General features: G+C 35.8%; 3 protein-coding genes and 2 long non-coding RNA genes across 7 annotated transcripts; 2 read left to right on the top strand and 3 right to left on the bottom strand.

Moving 5' to 3' along the window:
• Nucleotides 1-1,141: 1,141 nt before the first annotated feature.
• LOC140840963 (uncharacterized) lies at nucleotides 1,142-2,059 on the bottom strand. Its single transcript, XR_012120071.1, has 2 exons — nucleotides 1,809-2,059; nucleotides 1,142-1,498 (listed from the first exon to the last, which is right to left on the bottom strand). It is a non-coding gene; the product is annotated as an uncharacterized lncRNA (long non-coding RNA).
• Nucleotides 2,060-3,739: 1,680 nt separating this feature from the next.
• On the top strand, nucleotides 3,740-8,341 carry LOC140840960 (uncharacterized). Its single transcript, XM_073208094.1, has 11 exons — nucleotides 3,740-3,945; nucleotides 4,096-4,294; nucleotides 4,652-4,734; nucleotides 5,447-5,547; nucleotides 6,042-6,137; nucleotides 6,234-6,287; nucleotides 6,561-6,709; nucleotides 6,800-6,917; nucleotides 7,313-7,397; nucleotides 7,711-7,920; nucleotides 8,006-8,341. Exons 1-10 carry the CDS (start codon nucleotides 3,843-3,845, stop codon nucleotides 7,890-7,892), a joined length of 1,170 nt encoding a protein of 389 aa, XP_073064195.1. The 5' UTR covers nucleotides 3,740-3,842; the 3' UTR covers nucleotides 7,893-7,920; nucleotides 8,006-8,341.
• On the bottom strand, nucleotides 7,801-8,890 carry LOC140840961 (uncharacterized). The gene is made up of 3 exons (XR_012120069.1): nucleotides 8,762-8,890; nucleotides 8,004-8,403; nucleotides 7,801-7,917 (listed from the first exon to the last, which is right to left on the bottom strand). It is a non-coding gene; the product is annotated as an uncharacterized lncRNA (long non-coding RNA).
• Nucleotides 8,891-9,604: 714 nt separating this feature from the next.
• Nucleotides 9,605-12,566, top strand: LOC140842094 (uncharacterized). The gene is made up of 2 exons (XM_073209908.1): nucleotides 9,605-9,700; nucleotides 10,122-12,566. Exons 1-2 carry the CDS (start codon nucleotides 9,662-9,664, stop codon nucleotides 12,564-12,566), a joined length of 2,484 nt encoding a protein of 827 aa, XP_073066009.1. The 5' UTR covers nucleotides 9,605-9,661.
• An 8,731-nt stretch (nucleotides 12,567-21,297) lies between these two features.
• On the bottom strand, nucleotides 21,298-25,422 carry LOC140840958 (protein ABIL2-like). Of its 3 annotated transcripts, none has more exons than XM_073208091.1 (10): nucleotides 25,080-25,422; nucleotides 24,127-24,276; nucleotides 23,373-23,455; nucleotides 23,098-23,248; nucleotides 22,691-22,790; nucleotides 22,504-22,596; nucleotides 22,367-22,409; nucleotides 22,046-22,119; nucleotides 21,790-21,935; nucleotides 21,298-21,689 (listed from the first exon to the last, which is right to left on the bottom strand). In XM_073208091.1, the coding sequence occupies exons 1-10, from the start codon at nucleotides 25,095-25,097 to the stop codon at nucleotides 21,519-21,521; spliced, it is 1,029 nt and encodes a 342-aa protein (XP_073064192.1). In that variant the 5' UTR covers nucleotides 25,098-25,422; the 3' UTR covers nucleotides 21,298-21,518. The 3 variants fall into 3 exon arrangements, with proteins under 3 accessions (XP_073064192.1, XP_073064194.1, XP_073064193.1); XM_073208093.1 differs by having other exon boundaries at nucleotides 24,127-24,271; nucleotides 24,949-25,420; XM_073208092.1 differs by having other exon boundaries at nucleotides 24,949-25,419.
• Between the last annotated feature and the right edge of the window lie 231 nt (nucleotides 25,423-25,653).

Below are 25,653 nucleotides of genomic sequence, written 5' to 3'. Positions count from 1 at the left end.
CATTTATTAGTTGGTCTTTATTTTGCATTGGTCCAAATCATCTATTTGCATCATATTTCATTCATTTAGTTAAATTAGCAGTCATATGGGGGTCGTGTCATTAAATCTTAGTCAGGTTATGTATCATTTGTTGTTTAGGTTGTGTACAATTCTTGTTTCACATTATTTATAGTCAAAAGACGACCTCTCCGTGAGAACATGCATGCTGCTGCTCTTTTCTATGCTAAAGGTACCATTTTTCTTCTTTTGAATGTAGAATAGATTTTGTTTGGAACTGCTCAAGATTTGGATTTTGGCATGTCATGAAATAGTGATGACATAGAAAAGATTGAGTATATAAGTTTATATGCCATTGTATATATACATGATTTGTTCTCTCTTTTATGCTCGGACTTTTTTTCCTTTTTCAATGTAAAAGCTTGTTCAGAAATGGCGACGGTTTATGTTCATAAGATTTGTGAATGTTAGTGGCTTATTTATCTTTCTGTATATTTATGGGACCGTTAATTCGTATGATTCATATTCCATCGCAGTATGTTGTTACAATTCCAAGTCCTCGATCCGTTAGTAATTTGGTCTTGGTGGAACCATCAGTTAACCGAAAATTTTCTTTAGTCGCTACGTTTGCTTCAGATTTAGGCTCAATTCCTGTGTACATTGGTAGACTTTCCACTAATCTAAACTCTCTAATAGGTTGAAAATTGATGGTTTTGTCCATAGCTGAAATAGTACAAGTGTCTATTGGGTTATTTTGACAACTCTATCGTATTTGCATTATAGACTAATTTACCGTGCATGCTTCGAATATTGGTAAGTTGATTTGTTGTTTAGGGAAATGGATCTGGTGTTGTGCACAACAGATCCATGCTCGTTGTTTAGAGTACGTCGTGTGCATGGGGGTGTATTTAATTTCCACATTCACCATGCAACCACAGTGTAATTATGCTTATGTCACAGGTCGATTCATTTGAAAAGTGGTGTATGTGTGAATCAAGTGTTTATAAGATCTCTGATGACATAGTTTTTAGACCATGTAAGAACTTCAATGGGGGTAAAGTGATTACAATGCCTCGCACGAGATCATTCTATTGCATACTAAAGAATCAGGGAACAGGGTCGATTTCTCAACCCAACCCGAAAATATTTTAAATTTCTAGTCTATTTTCTTCTTGATAGGAGATTCGTCCCTACCCCGTTCATTTATATTAGATGTACAGCTTTATGATATCAACTAAAATAATTTTTTTTTTTGAAAATAAACTAAAATAAATATTGAGGCAGAAGAACAGGTGAAAAATTCTCGTTTGACATTTCGGACTGGTTAATATCTGACTGGATTCGCGATATTTTAACTTACGAAAAGGCCGATTGAATTGTAAAAGGATGAGTGATAAGCATTATGCTTCGAAGGTTTGTCCACATGAAAGTAAAGCACTTCTCCTTCTGCAGTGACGCGACATTCTTGTACAATAAATTGGCTCACGACACAGGCCCACATCTGCAGTTTAGAATTTAGAGAAACATGTCAATTAAAACATGCGCTATGTCAGATTAATGACACATTTTCTTGAGGATGTCCAAGTATAAAAAAGTTTTGCATATATTAATTCCTTTTCTTCATCAAGGTCCAAAGTGGGACTTCACCAAAATCACCAATTACATGGATTATGTATCCTATCCTGGTTGTGGAAGCAACCATCTTTGTCCTTCTCCATGAATCCTATAGGATAGATAATCCATGCAATCGGTGAATAATTAAGCTAAATCTAGCGATGCTTATTACTTTAGTAGATTGGAGATTAGTTTACTTACTTTTCTCCCTTTTGCAAATAGCCGACAGACGTCAATTACAACGGAAAAGATCCGATCAAATGGTCAAATCAATAAATTAGTTCTGCACTGGTGTGGAACCTTTCAAATTTTTGGCCTGTGTTGCTGCTGCATTCATCATGTCAAACTGTGAAATGGGCAAAAATTCCAAATATTTTATCATTTATAAAACTTTCTTCCTCTCAAGTTTATCTAAAACTCTGGTATTTTTGTTGGGCGTGGCATTGCCCAAAATGTACATATACGATAAGGAATCACATGTATGACGAAGATGGTAGAGGAGTAAGACAAGTGACTCAGCCCCTTCGCGTCAATTCCTATCTATCAAACTCTTCTTGGCCACTAAATCTGAAAGTTATCTTTTTCTCCCACAAATCATTATATATAATGATAAATTATGCATGTGTGTAAAATTTTAATGATAATTTATATAATTTTTTTTTAAATTTTATTAAACATTTAATTTAATTACAACTTCAATAATGATTATTGACTTATTGATATAAGATATTTTACTGTTGGAAAATTTTGAAAGTATTACTTTTTATGATAAGAGTATTAATTTTTATTGTAAATATCGATAGTTGACCCATCTCACAGATAAATATTCGTGAGAGCGTCTCACAATATACCTACTCATACCGAGGTGCAAGCAACGTCAAAACAATTACTCCCCCTAACGACCCTTTAGTTCTTAGCTTCCTCCGTCTCTTTCTTCCTTAATTGTTAATTAACATTTGGACTCTGCTGTGCTGCCCAAAGTTGACCATTTTAAATGCCAATTTTTTATTGATATATTTTTCAATTTTGTCCTTTCACACACATATATATATATATATGGATGAAAAATATTTTTTTTTGGTTAGTTGAAATTCAGATAATAGATATTGTTTAATTTTATATCATAACGTATCGAAAAGTTTTTTTGAAAAAAAAAATTCAAAAGAAAACCGACCATGGACAAGGGCAACTACCACCACTCTTTTTATCTGCCATTTTTTTCAATGCTAAGATTTCATAATGTGGAAACCACAAATTTTACATCGAAAACTAGCCAATAAATAATTTCTCAATAACGAAAAAGAAAAAATCACCGTTTAATATCTCGTATATAAGATATATCAGAATATTTTAAGATAACAATACCGTTAGATTAAACGTATAAGAGTGAGAATAATATTAATATGAACGATTTCCTGGAAAATTTTCGTTCGTCAAGCTATTAACATTGCGCCGCTTGATCTAGTTGGTTAAGTGAGACGTAAAAAAATGACACTAGATCTTAACGATTAATATTGTTTCTATTGAGGACAATGTCAACGGTAGTTAAAGGATAAGACTGATATATAAGAGATGTGAGACATTACTAGCAGATAAATACGTACTTCCTCCAGACTCATTAGCATGATAGTCCGACTCATTAGCACCCAAGTAGGTACTTATGCGCTACCACAAAGTATAAGAAAAAAATAGCGTCTTAACTAACCGTTATAATTTATGGTCAACAAGTGAACTAAAATAAGCAAAAATTAAAAATAGTACACGACAACCAAAATTTGATAAGTCAATTGAATAAATTTCAAATTTGGACAAGTTAATGAACTACAAAAATCATCACACGGAGTAACATGAGCCATATTCATATTCTTTATCTAATGTAACAAATCAGTTAAGGACATACAATTTCTTCAAGTTTTAAATAGAATTTAAATTTAAAGTAGTTAAATAAATAAAAATAGAAAGTCACACACCTTGTTCTCACAGTCACAAATTTTCTATTTTCTTCAATATTTAAAATTAAATAAATAATAAATTAGAATCGTAATAGATGGACGACCAAACTCAAAACTTGTTCACACGCGCATGTGTGTGTGTGTGTGTATATATATATATAGATATAATCCGACAGCTTGTGAATCTCTTATCTTTCTCGTTTCATCCATTCCTCTCTCCAAAATCCTCTGAATCAAACCCATTAGCACCCCGAAAACAATCAAAGGAGAAAAGAAAAAATGCAGTTCTGCAGCGTCGGCGGAGCATCGAGCAGCGAAAATGCAATCAATATTTTTTACAGAATCTATGGTGGAGGACCCGTCAAAGTTCTTATGATCATCGGTAACGCATTCTCCCGGATTTTTTACGGAGAATCTCGATATGCTATTTCAAATAATTTTGTTTCATTTCAACGTTTTTTAATATGGGTTTTGGATTTAATTTTACCTATTCGCTGATTTTTCATATTTTGATCTTTTTTGTGGACTTTAGGATTAGCTGCGACCCACGATTCATGGGACCCACAGATAAAGGTTCTGGTCGGAACGTCCATACCGAACGGTAGTGAATCGTCGGACGGCGATCAGGGCAATGAGAGCTGCGGCAGCGGCGGTTCTGGCGTGGAAGTTTGCGCGTTTGATAATCGTGGAATGGGTCGGAGCTCCATTCCCAGCAAAAAATCTCAATATACGTAATATACTATATTCTTTTATAAATCTTAGCTTTAGTTAAGGATATTTAATAATTTGCTTGCAATGTTAGATATGAATGTTTATCTATTTTTTTACTTTTTATGGATTTAATTTAATTGATATCCTTATACTATGAATTCCAACTTTATGTGTTATTTTCTATTTTTTGGTGCTTATTTATCTTTTATGAATTGGTGGGAAAATGGAAACGATCGTTGAATTTTTTTTTCAAGATTGCATTTTTATGTGTGACCCACACCCACTTGAGTAATTAAGACTGGGGTTGGTTCAAATTTTGTGAGTTGTATCTTTGCAACTATTTCGTGTTATTGAAGAGGATAAGTGTAATTTAACAGGACAAAAATTATGGCAAGTGATGCAATAGCTTTAATGGATCACTTGGGTTGGAAAAAAGCTCATGTTTTTGGCCATTCAATGGGTGAGTTCTTGACTTTTCAGTTTTTAAGCTGGCATTTTTTTGACCAAGTTCTCCTCTTTAGGGGTATGAGTTTAGTGGTTTGTTTTCATATTAAACATTTTTGAAGTAATGAAATTCGATTTCTCATTAAAGATCAAGTCATATCATGTCGATCAGAGCACTTGAAAAAGTTCTCTCTTATGTTATTTGATTCGTATTCAAAGTTATTGAGTCGACCACGATCATCTACTGTTATATTTCAAGTCGACATGATTTGACTTAATTCTTAATATTCAAAGTTGTGGAGTCAACCTTGATCATCTATGAATATATGTCAAGTCGACTTCGAGATTTATTCTTTTATAGGCCGCAATCGTTGAGATAGTTGTTGAAAAAAATTCAAATGAAACAACTGTTCGAATAGAGTTTGATCATTCAACTCGAATTCAGACAATTATTTAAGCCCAAATGTTTTTCGAGTTTTGAGTTGAGCAGGAACCTAATTAAAATCGAGCTCGAGTTCTAATGTGAAAAAAAAATAAGTTTTCTTCTTATGGATTCGTTTGCATCTCCTGCATAGGTTTTGAGTGCTTAAAGCGGAGAGTTCCACAATGTTTCTGTTGTTTTATTACTGAATATGTTCCCGAAATATTAAATCTACCTCTGTAGAATCAAAATTCTGCATCAAGTGGCTTTCTTGGTCAATATGAGCTCATTTATTTCTATGATGCAGGAGCTATGATTGCTTGTAAATTGGCTTCGATGGTGCCTGAAAGAGTTTTATCTTTGGCTCTACTAAATGTAACTGGTGGAGGTTATGAATGTATACCAAAGGTATGCCGGCCTCCTCGTAAGATCTGATCTCTTTAGCTTCTAACGATTTGTTTTTGAAATTTTTGTAAGATTTACATGATCGCCGGCCGTTGACTTCATTGTGTTTTGTTTAATTATAAAATTATTATTAGACCATCTCCAGTGTTCTCAACCTTTAGAGAGAAATAATGACTAAGATGGTATCAGAGACTATGATTTCATGTTTGAATTTATGTTTCTTGAAAGTGATTGCGACTGTTCAATTTTGAGTCTTTACATCCTTAGATTTAACCAACAGTCTATGCCTATTAACATATGTGATGTGGGTTTTTTTTTTGTGAAAATCGTAGTGGTGTACTCTCGTTTGAATGTTTTGAAATGAACACAAATGATGATTGTATTGTTGATAGCTGTGAAAGGGTTTTGGTCAATTCTGATTTCTGAGAATTTTATGTAGTGCATCATATGAACTGGTGTATTTGTGTTAGATGTCAAAATAATTCTTCCCTTTTCAGATTGATCGCCAAAGTATGTCGATTGCACTTCGTTTTCTGAGGGCAAAAACTCCTGAGCAGAGAGCTGCTGTTGATTTAGATACACATTACTCACAGGTTATATATTATAATTTTTCTATACACAGTCGTATTTTAATTAATTTTCAATATGTTCTTTGGACAACTGGAACTTAATGTTTCATTTCTTTGCAGGAATATCTGGAAGAGTATGTTGGATTGAAGACCAGAAGATTAATTTTATACCAAGTAAGGATTTGTAAGCAACTTTTGAGTACGTAAACCTGACAATGTACCACTTTGTACTTGGAAGCTTAAATGTATTTTCTTCTTTCTGAGTTGAATTTTTGTTTTCGAGGCCGTTCAAAATACTTTGACTGTCATGATTTTAACTCAAATCACTGTGGACGCAATATACATACAAGAGTTTGGTTATAGTTTTCCACGTTTCTTGTTGAATGGAATGCAAGTCTTATTCATATGAATGAAATTGCAATTTATATTATTTCTTTCATTCTGCAGGAATATGTAAAGGGCATATCATCAACAGGTATGCAGTCAAATTATGGATTTGAAGGTCAGTTAAACGCTTGCTGGACGCATAAAATGTCAAGAACCGAACTGGAATCTATACATGCTTCCGGATTTCCTATATCAGTAATTCATGGAAGGTAGCTAAATAATGCTAAATACTTGTTTCTAGAAAAAAAGTGAAGAAAAAATTCTGCTCAACTGACTGACAATTATTCCATATGGTGTAGACATGATGTTATTGCTCAAATGTGCCATGCAAAACGGCTTGCAGAGAAATTGTATCCATCTGCAAGAATGGTCGAACTTGATGGCGGGCATCTCGTGAGCCATGAGAGAACTGAAGAGGTAACATTTCTGCTCCCTATTATTATCATTTATAATATATCCCATGTTGGTATGACAAGGTATTGTAGAGTGGGCATATAGCACTGAAAGACTCCCACTTAAAAGACTAGTGTTTTGGTTTGAACTTTTCTCTTGCGCCAATGTTGCCTAACATCCTGTGTCTCAATTCGGGTAGGTAGTGATAACAGTTTGTTGTCGACAGAAATGTAGTATTACTAGGATATGAAGTATGACTAATCGAAGCAAAGTTGTGAGAAACCTGTAACCATGCTAATCTCATCTAGGAAAAAGCTAATCCATATATCGTCACGCAAAATATTTTGTCTGAATCCATAGATGACACTCAATCTATATCAATAAGATGCTTTAATTTTATCTTTTGGTTGAAAGTTCAGGTCAATAAAGCTCTTCTCGAGTTGATAAAGGCATCCGAAAATACAAGTCTACACGAGTGGACAAATCTTTCAAGTAAAAGCAACAGTAAGTTATTCATGCATAACTTCTACCTCTTTACTATCACCTGTCTAAATAAGTGGCTGAGGCAGACAGGGGCACATCAAGGGTGGTCACCGACTCGCCCAACAATTTCCTATATACATGTAGATTTTCTTCTATACATGTAACGAAAAATGATAATTCGTCCTCTCTAAATTTTTGAAACATAAAATTTTTAATATTGCCCCTGTTATGATTTTTTGGTTTCACTACCACTGGCTTTAAACGTACAAATGACAGACGAATTTACCTTTCTTATTTAAGATCAAGAATCCTTAAAAATGTATACTTTTTGCAGGTTCCAAATCTTCTCGGAACTTGCTATGGAGAGCAATCAATTCATCTGTCATAGCAGAAAGTGCAGAGAAGATACATATTTTCCTAATATATTTTTTCGGTCTCTTTGTTTTAGTGTTCGAGTACATCCGAAGAGCTGCAAGAAGTCTCAAACCAGTAAGAGTTGGATCTGCCCTTCCATAAGCCTATACTGGTGGAGCTTCATCTACTGGTAACTCCTTTTCTACTGATGGAAACAAAATAATCATATACACGTTTCAATTCATCATGTTATGAAATGGGACGGTTTATTACAGGACGAGGAAAATGCATCTTGATCGACAAGAAATCTAACACAAGCTAAATTTTGGGATGAGAGCAATGAGAAGGCTGGTTGATGTTCATCCAGAGTTGCATCTTACTCACTGGTTTAAGGAAGTGGACCAATCTTGCAACAGCAAAAACTTGCTACTTCTGGCTCCATCTTGAATGAAAATCGTGTATCGTTTTTCTGATTTTTTCTAATCAAATTATGTTGATAAATATCAACTCAATGTATCTGAGTAAATCTCAATGGAATGTCAATTTGTTTAATTGTTTAATTACATTATCTTCTGAGAAGTTAGTAAATTAGTCTTTTTTCCTTCCATGAAGTTAATTAACTTAGTGGATTCATAAGCAGGAAAATCATATTAAGAACCATCCATCCCAGTACCTTCACAAACACAGAGTTGCAGTATCACTCACAAGTTGTTTAACATATAAAATTTTAGTAAATATGCACAAATTCGAAGAAAAAGAAAAAAAAATTGTCGTTAGCTCCAAACAATTCAACACTCGGTTGAAACAATGATTAAAAAATAATAAATTAATGAATTAAAATCGTGATCATACGATTACATGACAAAAAAAAAAACGTACAAATTACATGTTAAACAAGACTTCGACTTCGGTCATGCTAAAAACAATAAAAATCAGATAACTTGGGGTAGTAAATTAGAATTTTCTTGTAAAAAAACTCATAAATAAAACTTGACAAAGATAATCACCTAGGATCAGTGACATATACTTACATATTTACGCTAGCATGTACATATTTGATCCATCCCAGGATTTCGTCTCCTCTTCCGCTCGCCTGAATATGTAGATACAACACCACCGTTGATGTGGAGGAGCGGCGAGAGCTGGCGGCGGAGCTCTAAGGATAAGTGAATGCATATAATATGCATGTGTATTGATTCATATAAATAGGAGTAATATACCATACGAATATTCTATTATGCTTATTTGTCCAACAAGTTTAGCCAAACAAGCTATAGCCCATGGAATCCTATTCCAAACAAAATAACAAAAGAAATATTTTTATTTATTCTTCTTGTTAAGGGAATCATTCGCCCAGTCAAGAATATTATTACATTTTCCATAGCTGCATATTGATATTTTTTTTCCAAAAATTAATTTTGAATATTGTTGAGCAGACTAGAAGCCTTTTCAAAAAAAAAAAAAAAAACTAATTTAAATTTGGCTTTAAAAGATTAAAGATGTCATCAACTTATATGAAATAAATACTCAATAAATTATTTGAATTTCTAACCTCACCCTAAATTTTTTTTTTATCCATCAAACAAAATATATTTTGATTAAACCGCGGCAAAAGGCTAATGTTGTCACGCCCCGAGCGCGGGCCCGCAACTGCATGACTGTACAATGGGTCTCTATACCAACAGGGGCGGAGCACAATGTGGGCAAAGCTGGGCTTAAGCCCAGCAGATTTTTTTAAATTTTAGGCCTAGTATACATGTTTAGCCCAATACAAAAAAACAAAAAAGAATGGATTGAATTTTATGAAGCCCAATTCAAAGCATTAGGTGTATTGTAAATCATATTGGGGGAAAAAACAGCCGTTCAAATTCAATTGAAGAAAACGCAGGGTCGGCAGGGAAAATGGCGATTTCAAAACTCTTTCACTGTTCATGCAGATTTCTTCGAGCTCCTTGAATTTCTCTTCGCTGGTAATTCTACAATTACATTACTGCTTCTAAATTAGGGTTCGATTTTGTTCTTGCTAGTTGCTGCCCAGTTCAAGTTTGGCAAGAGAAAGCTTCAGACGAAATTGAGGAAACAAAATTTCTTCTATGTTTGTATTTCAAATTTATTTATATCAATGCTATAGATTATGAAACCTTGAAATTAATATCTATTTTTTAGTTGAAAATGTGTAAACATTGAAATTAGTATCTATTTTTATTTGTTCAAAGAAGAAAAATTTGTGAATTTTTTTTCTTTATATTAAAATTCTACATGATTTAAGTTGTTTTTTATATTTGAATTATGCTGAAATTTTAAGATCAAACTTTTATGATTAAAAAATATAGAATTTGCAATTTAAATCGAATTATAACTTATAAATTTCATTTTGATTACAATTTACAGGTGAATATTGCGATGAAGAATCAAAAAATCTTTGATTTCTTCAGAAAGAAAAATGACGAATCAGCGTCAACAGGTGATTTAAATGGGCCAAATAATGCATCTCCTTTTATTTCAGAACCAGCATCAACAAAAAAACCAAGACTTGAAAATGAGACTCTTAATGAACCACTTCCGAACATCACTTTGCAATATGTTTCTGATCCTGGAATTCGCATCCCAATATTGCAGTATCCCATTGAACTACAAGATGAGGTAAGAAGAGAATATATTGATAAAGGGCCGGTTCAGCCTATATATGATTATCCTTTTGCTGAATGTGAAGGTCAAAAGCGTAGATTCCAATCTTCTTGGTTTCAGAAATATCCATGGCTTGAATTTTCTATTGCGAAGCAAAGTGCATTTTGTTTCCCTTGTTATGTTTTTGACACTAATTCAGCACAATTTGACACATTCACTGTCAAGGGATTTAAAAATTGGAAAAGAGTTAATTGTAAAAATTGTCCATTCAAGAGACACGAAGGAGATGGGAATTCAAGACATAGCTTTGCTATGAGAAAATGGGGAGACTTGAAAAATCTTGATCAACATATTGATAGAAGATTAGAAAAACAATCTTCTGAGCAAATTGAGCGAAATCGTTTGCTCTTAAAGGTGTCCATAGAAAGTGTGAAGTTTCTTGCAATGCAAGGTTGTGCTTTTAGGGGTCATGATGAATCAGTTGACTCTAAAAATCGTGGAAATTATATAGAATTGATCAATTTGTTGGGAAGAATGAATCCAGAAATTGGTAGTATTCTAGAAAAAGCAGCTAAAAATGCAAAGTACACATCAGCGGAAATTCAAAGAGAGATTTTGAAAATTATTGCTGGTATTGTGAGAGATAAAATTCGTGAAGAAATTGGAGAAGCCAAATTTTGTATCTTAGTTGATGAAGCAATTGATGAGTCAAATAAAGAACAAATGGCTATCATTTTAAGATATGTTGATCGGGATGGGTTCATTAGAGAACGATTTTTTGAAGTTGTCCACGTTGAAAATACAAGTGCATTAACTTTGAAGAAAGAGATCTGCAATGTATTCAACCAGTACAATTTGTTGATTGAAAATCTAAGGGGGCAAGGCTATGATGGCGCAAGTAACATGCGTGGGGAATGGAATGGACTCCAAGCATTATTTCTTAAAGATTCTTCACATGCTTATTATATTCATTGTTTTGCTCATAGACTACAACTTGCTTTAGTTGCAGTTTCTAAAGAGGTGCATGATGTGTGGCGTTTCTTTTCAACATTAACTTCAGCTATTAATTTTGTTGGTTCATCTGCTAAACGTCATTTTCAATTGAAATCTATCCGAAAAGATGAAATTAATGATTTGATAGAATCGGGAGAAATTGACACTGGTACTGGAGCTAATCAAGATTGTTCTTTGATACAAGCTGGAGCTACTCGTTGGAGTTCACATTTCAACTCTGTTAGGAGATTCATTGGTTTGTTTGGTTCAGTGAGTATACTTCTTGAAGATCTTGTTGACAAAGGTCTCAATAGTAACATTCGAGGAGAGGCTAAAGGTTTGTATTTGGATATAAAATCATTTGACTTTGTATTTGTGTTGTTTTTGATGCATGAAGTTTTGGGAATATCAGAAAAGTTGTGCCAGACATTACAGAAAAATGACATAGATATTTTGAATGCTGTGACTTTGGTTTCTACGACAAGAATAAATCTTCAGCAGATCCGAGATGGTAGATGGGAAGAATTTCTTTGGAGTGTGATTAAGTTTTGTGAAAGTAATGATATTGAAGTACCAGACTTGGATGATGGCTACACACGAGGTACAAAACGTTCTTGTCAGCTGAAAAATAATATAACAGTCCATGATCACTATCATTTTGAAATATTCAACGCAGTAATAGATTTTCAGCTGATGGAATTGAACGAGAGATTTCCAGAGAGCACAATGGAACTTCTTACTCTTAGTAATGCTTTGAGTCCCGTTGATGGATTCAGATCATTTTCTCCATGTGACATTTGTTCTCTTGTTGATAAGTTTTACTACCATGATTTCAGTCAAGAGGAAAGAGAAGATTTGATGAGGGAATTAGATCATTATAAGTTTGATGTACCGCGTCATGTGCAGTTTCAGAATCTTGATTCTTTGCATCATTTGTGCCAAACATTGGCCAGAACAACGAAGTCGGTTATCTATCCTTTGATTGATAGGTTGGTTCGATTGGTTTTGACTCTTCCAGTTTCAACAGCAACTACAGAACGAGCTTTTTCAGGGATGAAACTCATTAAGACGCCACTTCGTAATAAAATGGAAAATGACCTTTTGGCCAATACCATGGTTGTTTATATAGAGAGGGATATTGCTCTGGGTATTGATACAGAATTTATCATAAACAAGTTTGATGTGTTGAAAAATCGCAAAATTCGGCTTAAATAAGAATTTGGTATGTTCCTTTGACTTCTTTTTTATTTTTATTATATGAAGTTCAAATTAATATTTAAAAATTTTTCGCCCACCGGAAAAAATATTCCTGGCTACGCCACTGTATACCAACTACTTCGTATTCGTATCGCTTTACGAAAATGATTAACCTAAGTTACTATAGAAGTCCATTGTAAGCCATTATAAACTCATTTTAAATATTTCATTTTTAATATGTGAGACAGGGATATCACAATCACTCATCCTTCAGAACGCGACACGCAACGTCCTCGTTGCGGCCTGACCCCTCGATCCACCAACGTCGAGAATCTAGAGGTAGCTCCTACAGGTTCAAGAGGTGACTCCCGTCATGTAGCACTTTGTTTCACATGTTCAAGAGGTGGCTCTCATGCACGTAACACTTTGCCCCGCATAGTATTTATTTCTCCGTGTTCCATGCCCGTGACCGGCTCTGAAATCATTCTGTCACACTCCGAGCCTGCGTGACTGCGCACAGTGGGCCCCTATAGCAATTACTTCATATTTGGCATTGCTTTACGAAACTGATTAATCCAAATTGCTATAGAAGTCCATTGTAAGCCATTACAAACTCATTTTAAATCTTTCATTTTTAAAACGTGGGACAAGTGTATCACAAATGTTATTTGTATTTGACCGACGAATTCGGTTGAGATTAATTCTAGCAAGCGGACTAGGTCAAGTTATAGTAAATGGACAGACGTCCAAGTATCGATCCCACAGAGACTATTATTTAATTACTAAGATTTAATTATTTTATTTAATCTAGGCAAACAATAATAAGTGATTTGATTTTTAATTCAACTACGTAAATTTTAAACTAAGTTATGCAAATTTAATGGCTAAATCGAATATCAGAGAGGCTTAGAACTTGGGATTTTCAAATTTAAATAGGATGACCGGGAACACACGACGGTAACAAACTTTGATTAAAATCATGCACTGGAATTATTTAACCACAAATTATTCAACATCACGATGCAATTCCCTGATTTAATCATAAATCTATTTCTAGAATTTATAATCCTATTTTTATTTAACAGTTCAATTATTTCTAATTGAATTTAATTAAACAAAAACGCATTTAACAATGAATGAATTACAGCTGTCGCCTAAAATCGCACACTGAAACCGAATACTATTTCTAGTCGGTTTAACCGTGTGTTGATCAATATTTTCGAAGCTAAACTCAATCTGTTCTCTTTCGAGTCAAGATTGAACGACAAACATGCAAATAATTGGCCAGATTAAAAGCACGAAATTTATACGAATATTAATCAATAACAGGGAACAAGTTTATAAATCAAATACTTCAATGAATAAATAGAAATCAAACGTTTGTCCCGTATCGTGGTCCCGATCACAAAAGAAAACTACTCCATAAATTCAAGACTAAAATCAAATTTAAATGTTGAATTCATGTCTGAAAATAAGAAATTAAAAAGAAGAGAGATTCTCAATGATGGCGCGCGGATCTTGCGTGTAAATTGCGTTGTCTTTCGCCCACGTTGTCGCCGTCTTTTCCGGGTCGCAAATCTTCCCTTCTTCTCCAAAAGTCGGCCGCCTCTTCGAATATTCAACAACCCTAGATTTTGTTAGGTTGTTTTCTTTTTATATCTCCCAAATCGCGAACAAAAATCTTTGCCAAATTCTCGATCTGATATTGCATACACGGACCCCGTGCTTGCATCCGGGCAAGGGTCCGTGTAGACTCTGCCTCAAAATTCTTCCGGAATGGTGGACACGGACCCCGTGCCTGGGTCCGTCCAGGGGTCCGTGTAGACTCTGGATTTTTCTTCTCTGGATGATGACAAGCACGGACCCCGGATATAGGTCTGGCAAGGGGTCCGTGTAGACTCTGTTATTTGTCTTCCTTTGGCGTATGAGGCACGGACCCCGTGCAGGGGTCCGTTTACAGGTCCGTCTACACTCTGCTTTTCTCTTCTTTGGAGATTGCTGCACACTGACCCTTACACGGGGTCCGTGTAAGGGTCTGTGTCTGGACTTCATATCTTCTTCCTATTTTTCCGGGTATTTCTGATGTGGCATTGCGGAGTTTGACTTTTCTCTCATTTCGTTGGCTTTCGCCCTCTCTTGGTCAAACCTACAAATAGCCAAAATTAATCGAATTAAGCGCGAAACTCGGAATAAAATTGCCAGATAAGCACGAATGCGACAAAATATAATCCCAAAAACGCTATATAATTCGTGCTTATCAACTCCCCCACACTTAACCTTTGTTCGTCCTCGAACAAATCAGAGAAAAATAAAGATGAGAAATATTTCAGATTCAGAACTCTAGAGACACAATCAAAACTTCTCAATTTGTCAAATTCTTTCACCCCCGGTCAGAAGATCATGCTTCGCATATCACAAGACTCGCTTTCGTTGCAATTTAAGATTCAAACATTTACCCAGTAAGGATCAACAGAACAAGATGTGTGTAGTGTGTAGGTCAGACTCGTACTCATCTTCAGCTACTTGGTTTCATGATCACTTATTTTTTTTTTTATTTGTTATCGAAACGCCCCATATGCTTGACTTTCATACCCCTCTCTACTAAATGTTGAACGACAGTGACTTGGTTAATAGGTCTTTTTAAGCTTATAACGTAAGGCCAAGGCTCACGGCTACAATAAAAGATAGGGAATCAAAAGTGAGATACAATAAACATTATTCCTGTATCACATTCATTCAACTTTCGACTCGTCAACAGTTATTGTCTTTTCATCAATTCCAGAGCTCTAGCGTCTCCTTTTCTTTCTCATTGTCCATCAACTTTCACCCATAGAATTTTGTTTCGGGTGCTTTCAACACTATACATTTTCCTCCTCTTTTTTTTTTTTTTTTTTTTTTTTCATGAATAAAAATTCATCGATTCCTTCACACATAATTTTTCAATCCATTGGAGTAAAACATTTCAATGTGCACAGGAGTTTTATTTTTCTCACATGTAGGTAGGAAAAAGTGTATAGGCTATGATTCAGGTAGTTGATGTGGGATATTGAATAACCGACGAATGGGGGCTAACTGTGTGTCATACCATTCGATTTTTTCAGGCTCAAAAGGGGTTACTAGGGGCAATGAATGATGTATCGGTCAGGCTTGAAAGGCTCAAACGGTTCAAAGATCGCCTAAATCATCCCTAAGTCACCATCGTTCGTATTTTCGCTTCGAGGGCTAATCAGACAAGTTCTAGGGATCGTTGTTCGATTTCTCTTTTTCTTTTTTTTTTTTTTTTTGATTTTTTTTTTTTTTTTTTTTCATTTCACCAATTCACTATCAACGAGTAAAAGTTTGACCTCGTGCATTGAACAAAATGTTGATACAAAACTGGTTCATGTCTGGCCCTCTCCTTGAAACTACGACTCATCTCATTCAATACTAGGCACAAAACCATTTTCCGGGTGATCCAAAATCTAACAAATTAATCCGATTATTAAGTGAAACAAGAGTTCTTTGTCTAAAAATAGTCTCCTCCTACGTTAAAAGTGATGTTCAGTGTTGTGCAACGATGTGTAACAAGACTGACCCACCCCCACACTTTGAACTTGACACTGCCCTCAGTGTAAAACAATATAAAATGAACTATCTAATATGTGAAAACAGAAACACTTCCCTGGTCAGATGTCGAGTACGTGGTGAAAAGAGGTAGAGATCGGCAAGTCCTGGTCTGTTCGAGATTTTGAGATCGGTCGCCCTGCTAAATTTTCCCACACCTGATAAATTCCACCGCCAGTAGATAAATTACCTGCACCACCAATCACTGAGATTAACTCATCAACTAAATACATAAAACAAAAATAAAGAAAACGAAAATAAAACAGGAAACGAAAACTAAAAATAAACACTGGGTTGCCTCCCAGTAAGCGCTAAATTCATTGTCTATAGCTTGACTACGGAGAAGCATCCCTCAAATAGCGGCTTCCGCCCATAGTAAATATCATACAATATTACATATGGGTCTTGGTTATATGTGCCCTCAAGCTTGGCATGATATTGACATTGTAGGCTCGTCACTCCAACAACACTCATGTATGAGTTCAGCTCCTTCGACTTGAGTTCTTCTACATCCTCCAACTTCTCTTCTGCCTTATCATCGCATAGGAATTCCTCGAAGAATTTTTCTTTCGTCTTTGAGATCGGTCTGCCTGCTTCCAGGTACTGCATGTATTCCTTAACATCCTCAGTTTCCAACTTTCCTGGACATGAATTAGTCAAGCAAATTCCTAAAGGATCTTCACCTATCAATTCCTGCGAACCACACTCAACAAGTTCGTCAGTAGCATCAATTCTAAAACAGTTAGATGTATCATTAGGATATTTGATGGACTGAAAAACATTAAACACCACACTCTCATCATTCAATCTCAACACCAACTCACCCTTTTGTACATCTATCAGAGCTTTTCCCGTGGCTAAAAACGGTCTTCCTAAAATAAGAGGAATCTCACGATCCTCTTCCATATCTAACACCACAAAGTCCACTGGGAAAATAAACTTATCAACCTTCACCAACACATCCTCCACAACTCCCCTAGGATATTTAATTGACCTATCAGCTAACTGTAGGGAAATTGTAGTTGGTTTCACCTCACCTATTTTCAACTTCTCAAAACATGAATATGGCATCAAGTTAATGCTTGCGCCTAAGTCACACAACGCTTTATTAAAATTCGAAGTTCCCATAGTACAAGGGATAGAGAAACTACCTGGATCCTTAAGCTTCGGAGGGAGTTTATTTTGTAAAATTGCAGAACATTCCTCCGAAAGCTTAACTGTCTCAAAATCTACCAATTTCCTCTTGTTTGATAAAATTTCTTTAAGAAACTTTGCATAGGAAGGCATTTGAGCTAAAGCTTCTGCAAACGGGATATTTATGTGCAGCTTTTTGAAAATCTCAAGAAATTTTGAAAATTGAGTATCCAGTTGCAGTTGCTTTGCTCTTTGGGGAAACGGGAGTGAATTAATATCAATATGAGAGTTCGAGTTTAGAGACTTACCTTTCTCCCTTGCGTTCTCGGACCTTTGCTTTGATGACTCCTTCTCCTTCGCATAGTTATCGACATCAACCACCTCTTGCTTTATGGGAGACGTCACCGTGACTGCATGGACACCTTTAGGATTCTTTTCCGTGTCACTAGGTAGTGAACCCGGAGCTCGTGTGGCCATCTGTGTCGCTAGCTGTCCTAGTTGAGTCTCCACTCTTTGCATCATGGCATCATGGTTTTGCCATCTCATCTCGTTCCCGGCTATGTATTTGGCAAGCATATCCTCGAGATTCGACTTGCTCTCTTGTGGCTTGAAACCGGGTGGCATTGAAGGTCCAGCACCTTGCGGTGGTTGAGGTGGCTGTTGAGGAGGTCTTTGCTGTGTAGGATGTTGTGGCGGATTAAAAACTAGTGGCTCAACAGCAGTTTCAGGTTGCCTCCATCCAAAATTCGGATGATTTCTCCAGCCCGGATTATACGAGAAACTGTATGGGTTATATTGTGGAGGACCTTGGTTTCCCACATAATTCACCGAGTCCCCCCCAAAGCACTGTATTCCCTCACAAGACATATCCGGCATGAATGGCATGTCACAAGATGGACCACCAACTAATTCAGCATTTCCTTGGATCTGATTCACTGACTTGACTGGTATTGACTTCTGCGCTTGTAACTGTGCCATCTGATGTGTCAATCCATCAAGTTTCGCTGTAATTGCTGCCAGAGCATCCATTTCCAAGAATCCTACTTTCTTCTCCCTGCGGTTTTCTTGCCAACCCACATTGCTCTCGGCCATATTGGATATGATTTCAAGTGCTGCAGTCGGCGTTTTTCGATATAAGCTCCCATTTGCTGCCGCATCGAGCATAGATCTCACAGAAGGATCCACCCCATAATAGAATGTCTCCACTTGCTGGCCAGTTGAAAAACCATGTCTCGGGCACATTCTCAACATCTTTTTAAATCTTGCCCATGCTGAATTCAGTGACTCCCCATCTCTCTGCCTGAAGGATGTGATCTCATTCCGCAATTGTGTAATTTTAGTTGGGGGAAAGTACCTATGCAAGAATACCTCAACCAATCCATCCCAAGTAGTGATGGAACCAGCTGGCAGATCACGAAGCCATTCCATAGCGTCTCCCTGCAGGGAGAATGGAAATAATCTGAGTCGAATGGCGTCGGTACTCACCCCATTGCACTTAATCGTATCACAAATCGACAGAAAATTCTCCAGATGTGCATTGGGATCTTCAGAAGGTGCTCCTCCAAATTTGACTTGAAGTTGGATCATCTGGATGATGCCTGGCTTAAGTTCGAATGTATTCGCCTGAATTGTAGGGCGGATGATACTAGAACCATAACCTCCAAATGCTGGTCGATGAAGCTCCATCAATGTACGGTTATCCTCTTCTCCGGCCATTTCCTCAACTTCTGGTTTACGGTCTATTTCGGATTCTGCTTCAGATTCGAATTCCAGAGTCAAGTTGTTGTTCCTTCGGGCTCTGCGGATACTGCGGAGAGTGCTTTCAATCTCAAGATCAAGTGGCACTAGATTCCTGACGTCTTGAGCACGGCTCATATAACACGAGCTAGCCCCTGAAATCAAAAGTTTAAGTGCACGATTTAAGCTCCAAGAGAGAATATAATAAGAAAAACTGAAACAAAATTAATTAAAATACTAAAGAATAGAATAACTGAAAAATTTAAAACTAAGAATAAAAGCCTAGTCTCAAACAAATAATTTATCCTAATATTAAATAAATAGTCCCCGGCAACGGCGCCAAAAACTTGACCGACGAATTCGGTTGAGATTAATTCTAGCAAGCGGACTAGGTCAAGTTATAGTAAATGGACAGACGTCCAAGTATCGATCCCACAGAGACTATTATTTAATTACTAAGATTTAATTATTTTATTTAATCTAGGCAAACAATAATAAGTGATTTGATTTTTAATTCAACTACGTAAATTTTAAACTAAGTTATGCAAATTTAATGGCTAAATCGAATATCAGAGAGGCTTAGAACTTGGGATTTTCAAATTTAAATAGGATGACCGGGAACACACGACGGTAACAAACTTTGATTAAAATCATGCACTGGAATTATTTAACCACAAATTATTCAACATCACGATGCAATTCCCTGATTTAATCATAAATCTATTTCTAGAATTTATAATCCTATTTTTATTTAACAGTTCAATTATTTCTAATTGAATTTAATTAAACAAAAACGCATTTAACAATGAATGAATTACAGCTGTCGCCTAAAATCGCACACTGAAACCGAATACTATTTCTAGTCGGTTTAACCGTGTGTTGATCAATATTTTCGAAGCTAAACTCAATCTGTTCTCTTTCGAGTCAAGATTGAACGACAAACATGCAAATAATTGGCCAGATTAAAAGCACGAAATTTATACGAATATTAATCAATAACAGGGAACAAGTTTATAAATCAAATACTTCAATGAATAAATAGAAATCAAACGTTTGTCCCGTATCGTGGTCCCGATCACAAAAGAAAACTACTCCATAAATTCAAGACTAAAATCAAATTTAAATGTTGAATTCATGTCTGAAAATAAGAAATTAAAAAGAAGAGAGATTCTCAATGATGGCGCGCGGATCTTGCGTGTAAATTGCGTTGTCTTTCGCCCACGTTGTCGCCGTCTTTTCCGGGTCGCAAATCTTCCCTTCTTCTCCAAAAGTCGGCCGCCTCTTCGAATATTCAACAACCCTAGATTTTGTTAGGTTGTTTTCTTTTTATATCTCCCAAATCGCGAACAAAAATCTTTGCCAAATTCTCGATCTGATATTGCATACACGGACCCCGTGCTTGCATCCGGGCAAGGGTCCGTGTAGACTCTGCCTCAAAATTCTTCCGGAATGGTGGACACGGACCCCGTGCCTGGGTCCGTCCAGGGGTCCGTGTAGACTCTGGATTTTTCTTCTCTGGATGATGACAAGCACGGACCCCGGATATAGGTCTGGCAAGGGGTCCGTGTAGACTCTGTTATTTGTCTTCCTTTGGCGTATGAGGCACGGACCCCGTGCAGGGGTCCGTTTACAGGTCCGTCTACACTCTGCTTTTCTCTTCTTTGGAGATTGCTGCACACTGACCCTTACACGGGGTCCGTGTAAGGGTCTGTGTCTGGACTTCATATCTTCTTCCTATTTTTCCGGGTATTTCTGATGTGGCATTGCGGAGTTTGACTTTTCTCTCATTTCGTTGGCTTTCGCCCTCTCTTGGTCAAACGTACAAATAGCCAAAATTAATCGAATTAAGCGCGAAACTCGGAATAAAATTGCCAGATAAGCACGAATGCGACAAAATATAATCCCAAAAACGCTATATAATTCGTACTTATCAGTATTCCATAAATTCTTATGTAAAAAATTGTTTGCCATGTTCAAATACATATAACTTGGTTAGAATGAAAGTATACTATTTAACATAAATCAAACGATATTAAAATTATGTATAAAAAAGCTCACAAGATATTAAAATTATGTATAAAAAAAGCTCACAAATGTATTGACCAAACATACTACCACACCACGAAGACTAAACATTACATCAAAAGTTTTCTTCCCCTACACAAAAACTTTGTCAGATATTTTCACGAGTTAATTTCATAAGACAAATATTTTATTTAGGTAATTTATGAAAAAAATACGGATAAAAATCCGTAAAACCGTCTCACAAAAATCATACTAAATCTTGTGATGCTTGCATTAACATTTAAAAATTTATTTTTGGATAAATTACAATTACACTAAATATAGACCTGAAGCCTCATGAAGAAAACAAAAATCATACAACTCTCCCAATGGAACTCCAAGAAAAAGCTAAAAAGAATGGCAAAAGGCTAATTAGAGGATGATTGAATTGATACATGCATAATTTCTTTTTCATCCCCCACATTTTTTCCATTAGTATTCATCCAAATAAGTATACAAAGTATCATCTTTCTTCGATTTCCGTCGACTGAGCAACGATTTGAGCAGCCGTTTGCTCTTGCTAGGATACTGTTCGTTTTCTTTGGTACTTTCTTTTCCTACGCGAATTCGCATTGAAGCTGATTTCCGAGGTTCGGAGATATACTGCAAATTTTTACCAATAGAAGAAGCACAAGCGTTAATACGAGCTCATAAATGAGCAGATAAAACCAATGAAAGAGAAGAAGGATCTTGTTCGTGTTACCGTTTGTCTTCCAAGAGAGGGGTTTGGGGTAGTTGATCGGCTACGATTTGGAGTGGTTGGATTTGAACTTTTTGGGGTTGCGGGCTTACTCGAGAGGGAAACGGTACGTAGAAGTGGAAACCGGTGCGGTGATACTGTTCTTTTTTCTGGTAACAACACCACAAAAAAAAAAAGCATGATCATCACCATCAATTCTTGAAAATGAAGACTAATCTTTCAATTGATATAGGAAGTAGTGATGAACCCGAATCTTTACCAGGCATGTTGGAGAATGAAAAACTTCCAAATCTTTGGGGAAGTTTAGGAGAAGGTAACGTTGAATGCCCTTTACTGCGAAAGCAAACAGCATAAAGTTGTCTGAATGAGAAGGGGCAGGGACTTATACAAAGGAGGGGGTAAATGACCATTTAGATGGGGGAATTACCATGATTCAGTATAGAATTTCAGAAAATTGATTAAACATAAAATTTAAAATTTTTCTTTTGTCGAGAGGCCGCATGTTGAATCGGCCCCAGTAACTATGAAATTTTGATGAGTAAAACTTGATTGATGATGACTTGGTGGGCACATAACTAACCTGATTACAGCTGGTGGAGTTTCGTTAATCGTTGCTCGTATAGCTGCAAGTTATATTATCTCGTGAGAACTAAAAATTTACGATGGAAGGTAACACAAATGCATCGAAATTGACATGAAATAAGAGATACACCCTACCGTTCTTGAATTGGTGCCAGTTATCACCATCTTCCAGGTTGCATCCTTGGTATTTCGACTTTGAGCGAATGGCTCCATCCACAGTCTCTCCCACTAAACAATAGGAGAGAAATTTTATGCATAAGAAATTTATTTAAGATTTTATAATCGAAAATAATCTAACATGTAGTATATTATAACAATTTACTCGGGAGGATGTATCTCTTGTGGTACTTTGGAGTGTTGATCACTAACGACTGCTGAGAAAGGCCTTCCCGATCAATATAATCTTGGCATGTCCGAAGTCTCTAAAATATAGCATAAAAAACATTCAAGATTCAGCACGAAACAAATGCTACATCAGTTGAGATCTATGCAATAAAAGATGGATACACAAGTTATACAATTAGCATGTTAGGAGATGCTACATCTCAAGTTCACAGAATCCAGAGAATATTACGTGAATGGTAATAGAATGAATATCTGGTTTATAGACTACAAATATCTGCTATATAGACTACAAATATCTGCTATATAGACTACAAATATATGATGTTAATATTCTAAAATCATGAATTTCAACATAGTAGCAGCTGTAACGAAAAATTGTATCACCTGCTCTATGCAAGACACACGAAGCTCTGTTCGAGTAACTTCATCAACCTTTTCATCCAACAAATCATTAACCTTATATGTCACTGAGCCCAAATGATCCACCGTATTGACAAGAGCTTTAATAGCATAATCTTTCAATGTATTCACCACTCTACATAATCAGTAATATTTTGGGAGGCTAAAACTTGAGAAAAAACTTTCTTGGAGTTGGAGCGGATATTATGTTAAGGAAGACTCAAAATCGATCTCTTCAATAATCTATTATAACAACTCACATATGCTTTTGGTTATCCTTGGTATAAGACAACTCAAAGTATTCTGCTGCCGAGTACAGTTGTTTGCTAAGATTCTTCAAGTCCTACAGAAATAAGCGAAAAAATATCTAGTTATTGTATCTAAACTTCAAAGCCAGGCCAAAATAATAAACTGCAAAGTGCATATCTGATACGCCATTGCAAAACACATTGTCAAACGGTAGACATTTAAACAGCTATATTGTATTTATACTATGGTTATGAAATTCTTCGATTCCAAATTTTCAATCCAAATGCGAGCTTTTCTTCTTTCCTCCTCAAACCAGAAAGAACTCAAATGGACATCGTCCATTAACAGTAACAAACACCGGAGCAACTGTGGAGAGCAAGAGTAGGTGTACTTGACTCCCGTTAGATAAAGAAATATCAAACATTCGTACTAAACTAGTTTCAACCCCTAGACTAAATTCCTGGATCCACACTTTCATACACACGAACGGGATCTAAACAAGCTGAGAAGAGGTCTTCACCCCAATGCAAAGTCACAACAATTCATAATCAACCTTTGATAAATATAAATTATCGCACTAGTTTCACACGAATTCATAATTCATTTACAATTAAACCAATTTACAATGGATCCGCCATCACCACAAAATCAATGTAAGCATTTATTTGACTAGGATAAGATTAAATCAGCTATGAAATTCTACTGAATAGTAAGGACCACCAAATAGATGAACATCAAAGAATTATAAAAGTAAAAATAATTCACCTTCAAACTATCAGAAAAGAGCATACTCTGCTGCATGTAGACCTCATCATAATTGGCTGGTTCACGGGAGAATTGCATTGAAGCAGTTGCAGTCATTGTCTCCATCAAATCGGAATAACTAAAATGGTGGCTATAAGGTCTTTTTCTACACTGCATCAACCATTCCCACCAATATAACATAATGATGAAAATGTGCTTTAAATCTCATTCAATGAAGTTGAAAAATTTTGCACAACTTTGTACAGTCAAATGTATAAAAGTACTCAGAATTGTAAACATGACGGTCCTTGAAAGAAATTGTGCAATCTTTACAAAGAATAAGGGAAAAAAGTATCCATTATTTTTTCAAGAAATGTATGGACAGCAAGAATCTCTTCCCATTCTTGAAAATCAGCAACTAGAACAAAGACAAACACTAGAGTGTGCAGAGCAAAGAGACAAGACATTGAGAAGAATGAGCCAGGATAATGCCTTTTCCCAATAACAAAATCCATATTTTAAAGGAGCTAGGATTCCATAGAAAGCTAATACTGACAAAACTTGAGGACCAATACACTCCAATTGTTTATACACAAAGTTTCATGAAGTTCACTGAATACCATTTTATACTCAAAAACCACAAAAAAGATTGCAAGTTCTATCACAAAAACTCCAAATTTCACAGCAAGGATATCGTAAAAATTTACAAGAAAACATGATTCGGAATCCAATTCAATCAAATTACATACAAGGGCATCCATAGAACTGCAATTTCATCACAAAATTGAAATAGTAAAAAACATAAAACCCTTCACTCTCAAGTCCAAGGAATCAAAAACTCACCTTTAAACTTCAAAAACTCTCAACACTCCTTTTCAGCAATTCAGAAGAAGAAAAACAGTGAAACAGAAAAATAACACTGCTTTCTATCTTTCTTGGACTAAAAAATGCAAAAAATAAAAATAAAAAAATACCCCACAATCCCTTCGCATTCAAGCTTGATCATGGAGTGGCTTTGGAAAAAGGCAAAAGAAGACGGCACAAATAGGCCCAGTGAAACGACAGTGGCGATTATGGTTTGGTGCCAAGATTTTGACCAAACCCGACAATATTTTTCGAGTAATCTTTTCAATTCTTTTGGTGGGATTAAGCTCAAGCTTGAGGTGCATATAAAGGGGAGAATGGCATTGAGGAAAGCACGACAATGGAAGAATTATAAAGCATGAGTAGTGGGAGTTTTTAGCGACTTTTTGGAGCAGAAAAAATGGGGCGAACAACCAAACAGCTGCCTCACCTTAACTCTTTCTAATCATTGCATGTTTCGTGGGTCAGCACTCAACCCCGTGAATTTTGTAGTTTATCATCAAGATAAAAATCTGGTTTCTCGCGAGAGTGAAACATTCGACCCTTTATATTCCTTAATATATTTCAAGATTCCATTTGGAAGAGATTTTTTCACATTTTTCGTGGCTTTTAGATTTTCTTCTTGGCACGATTTCGTATTTGGATTTATTCCTCATATCTATACTATTATATTAAGGATGAGCA

Source organism: Primulina eburnea, chromosome 9, assembly GCF_022965805.1.
Source record: "Primulina eburnea isolate SZY01 chromosome 9, ASM2296580v1, whole genome shotgun sequence".
Classification (NCBI taxonomy): Eukaryota; Viridiplantae; Streptophyta; class Magnoliopsida; order Lamiales; family Gesneriaceae; genus Primulina; species Primulina eburnea.
The sequence above is the reverse complement of the archived record's forward strand: the minus strand, read 5'-3'. Positions and strand labels throughout refer to the sequence as shown.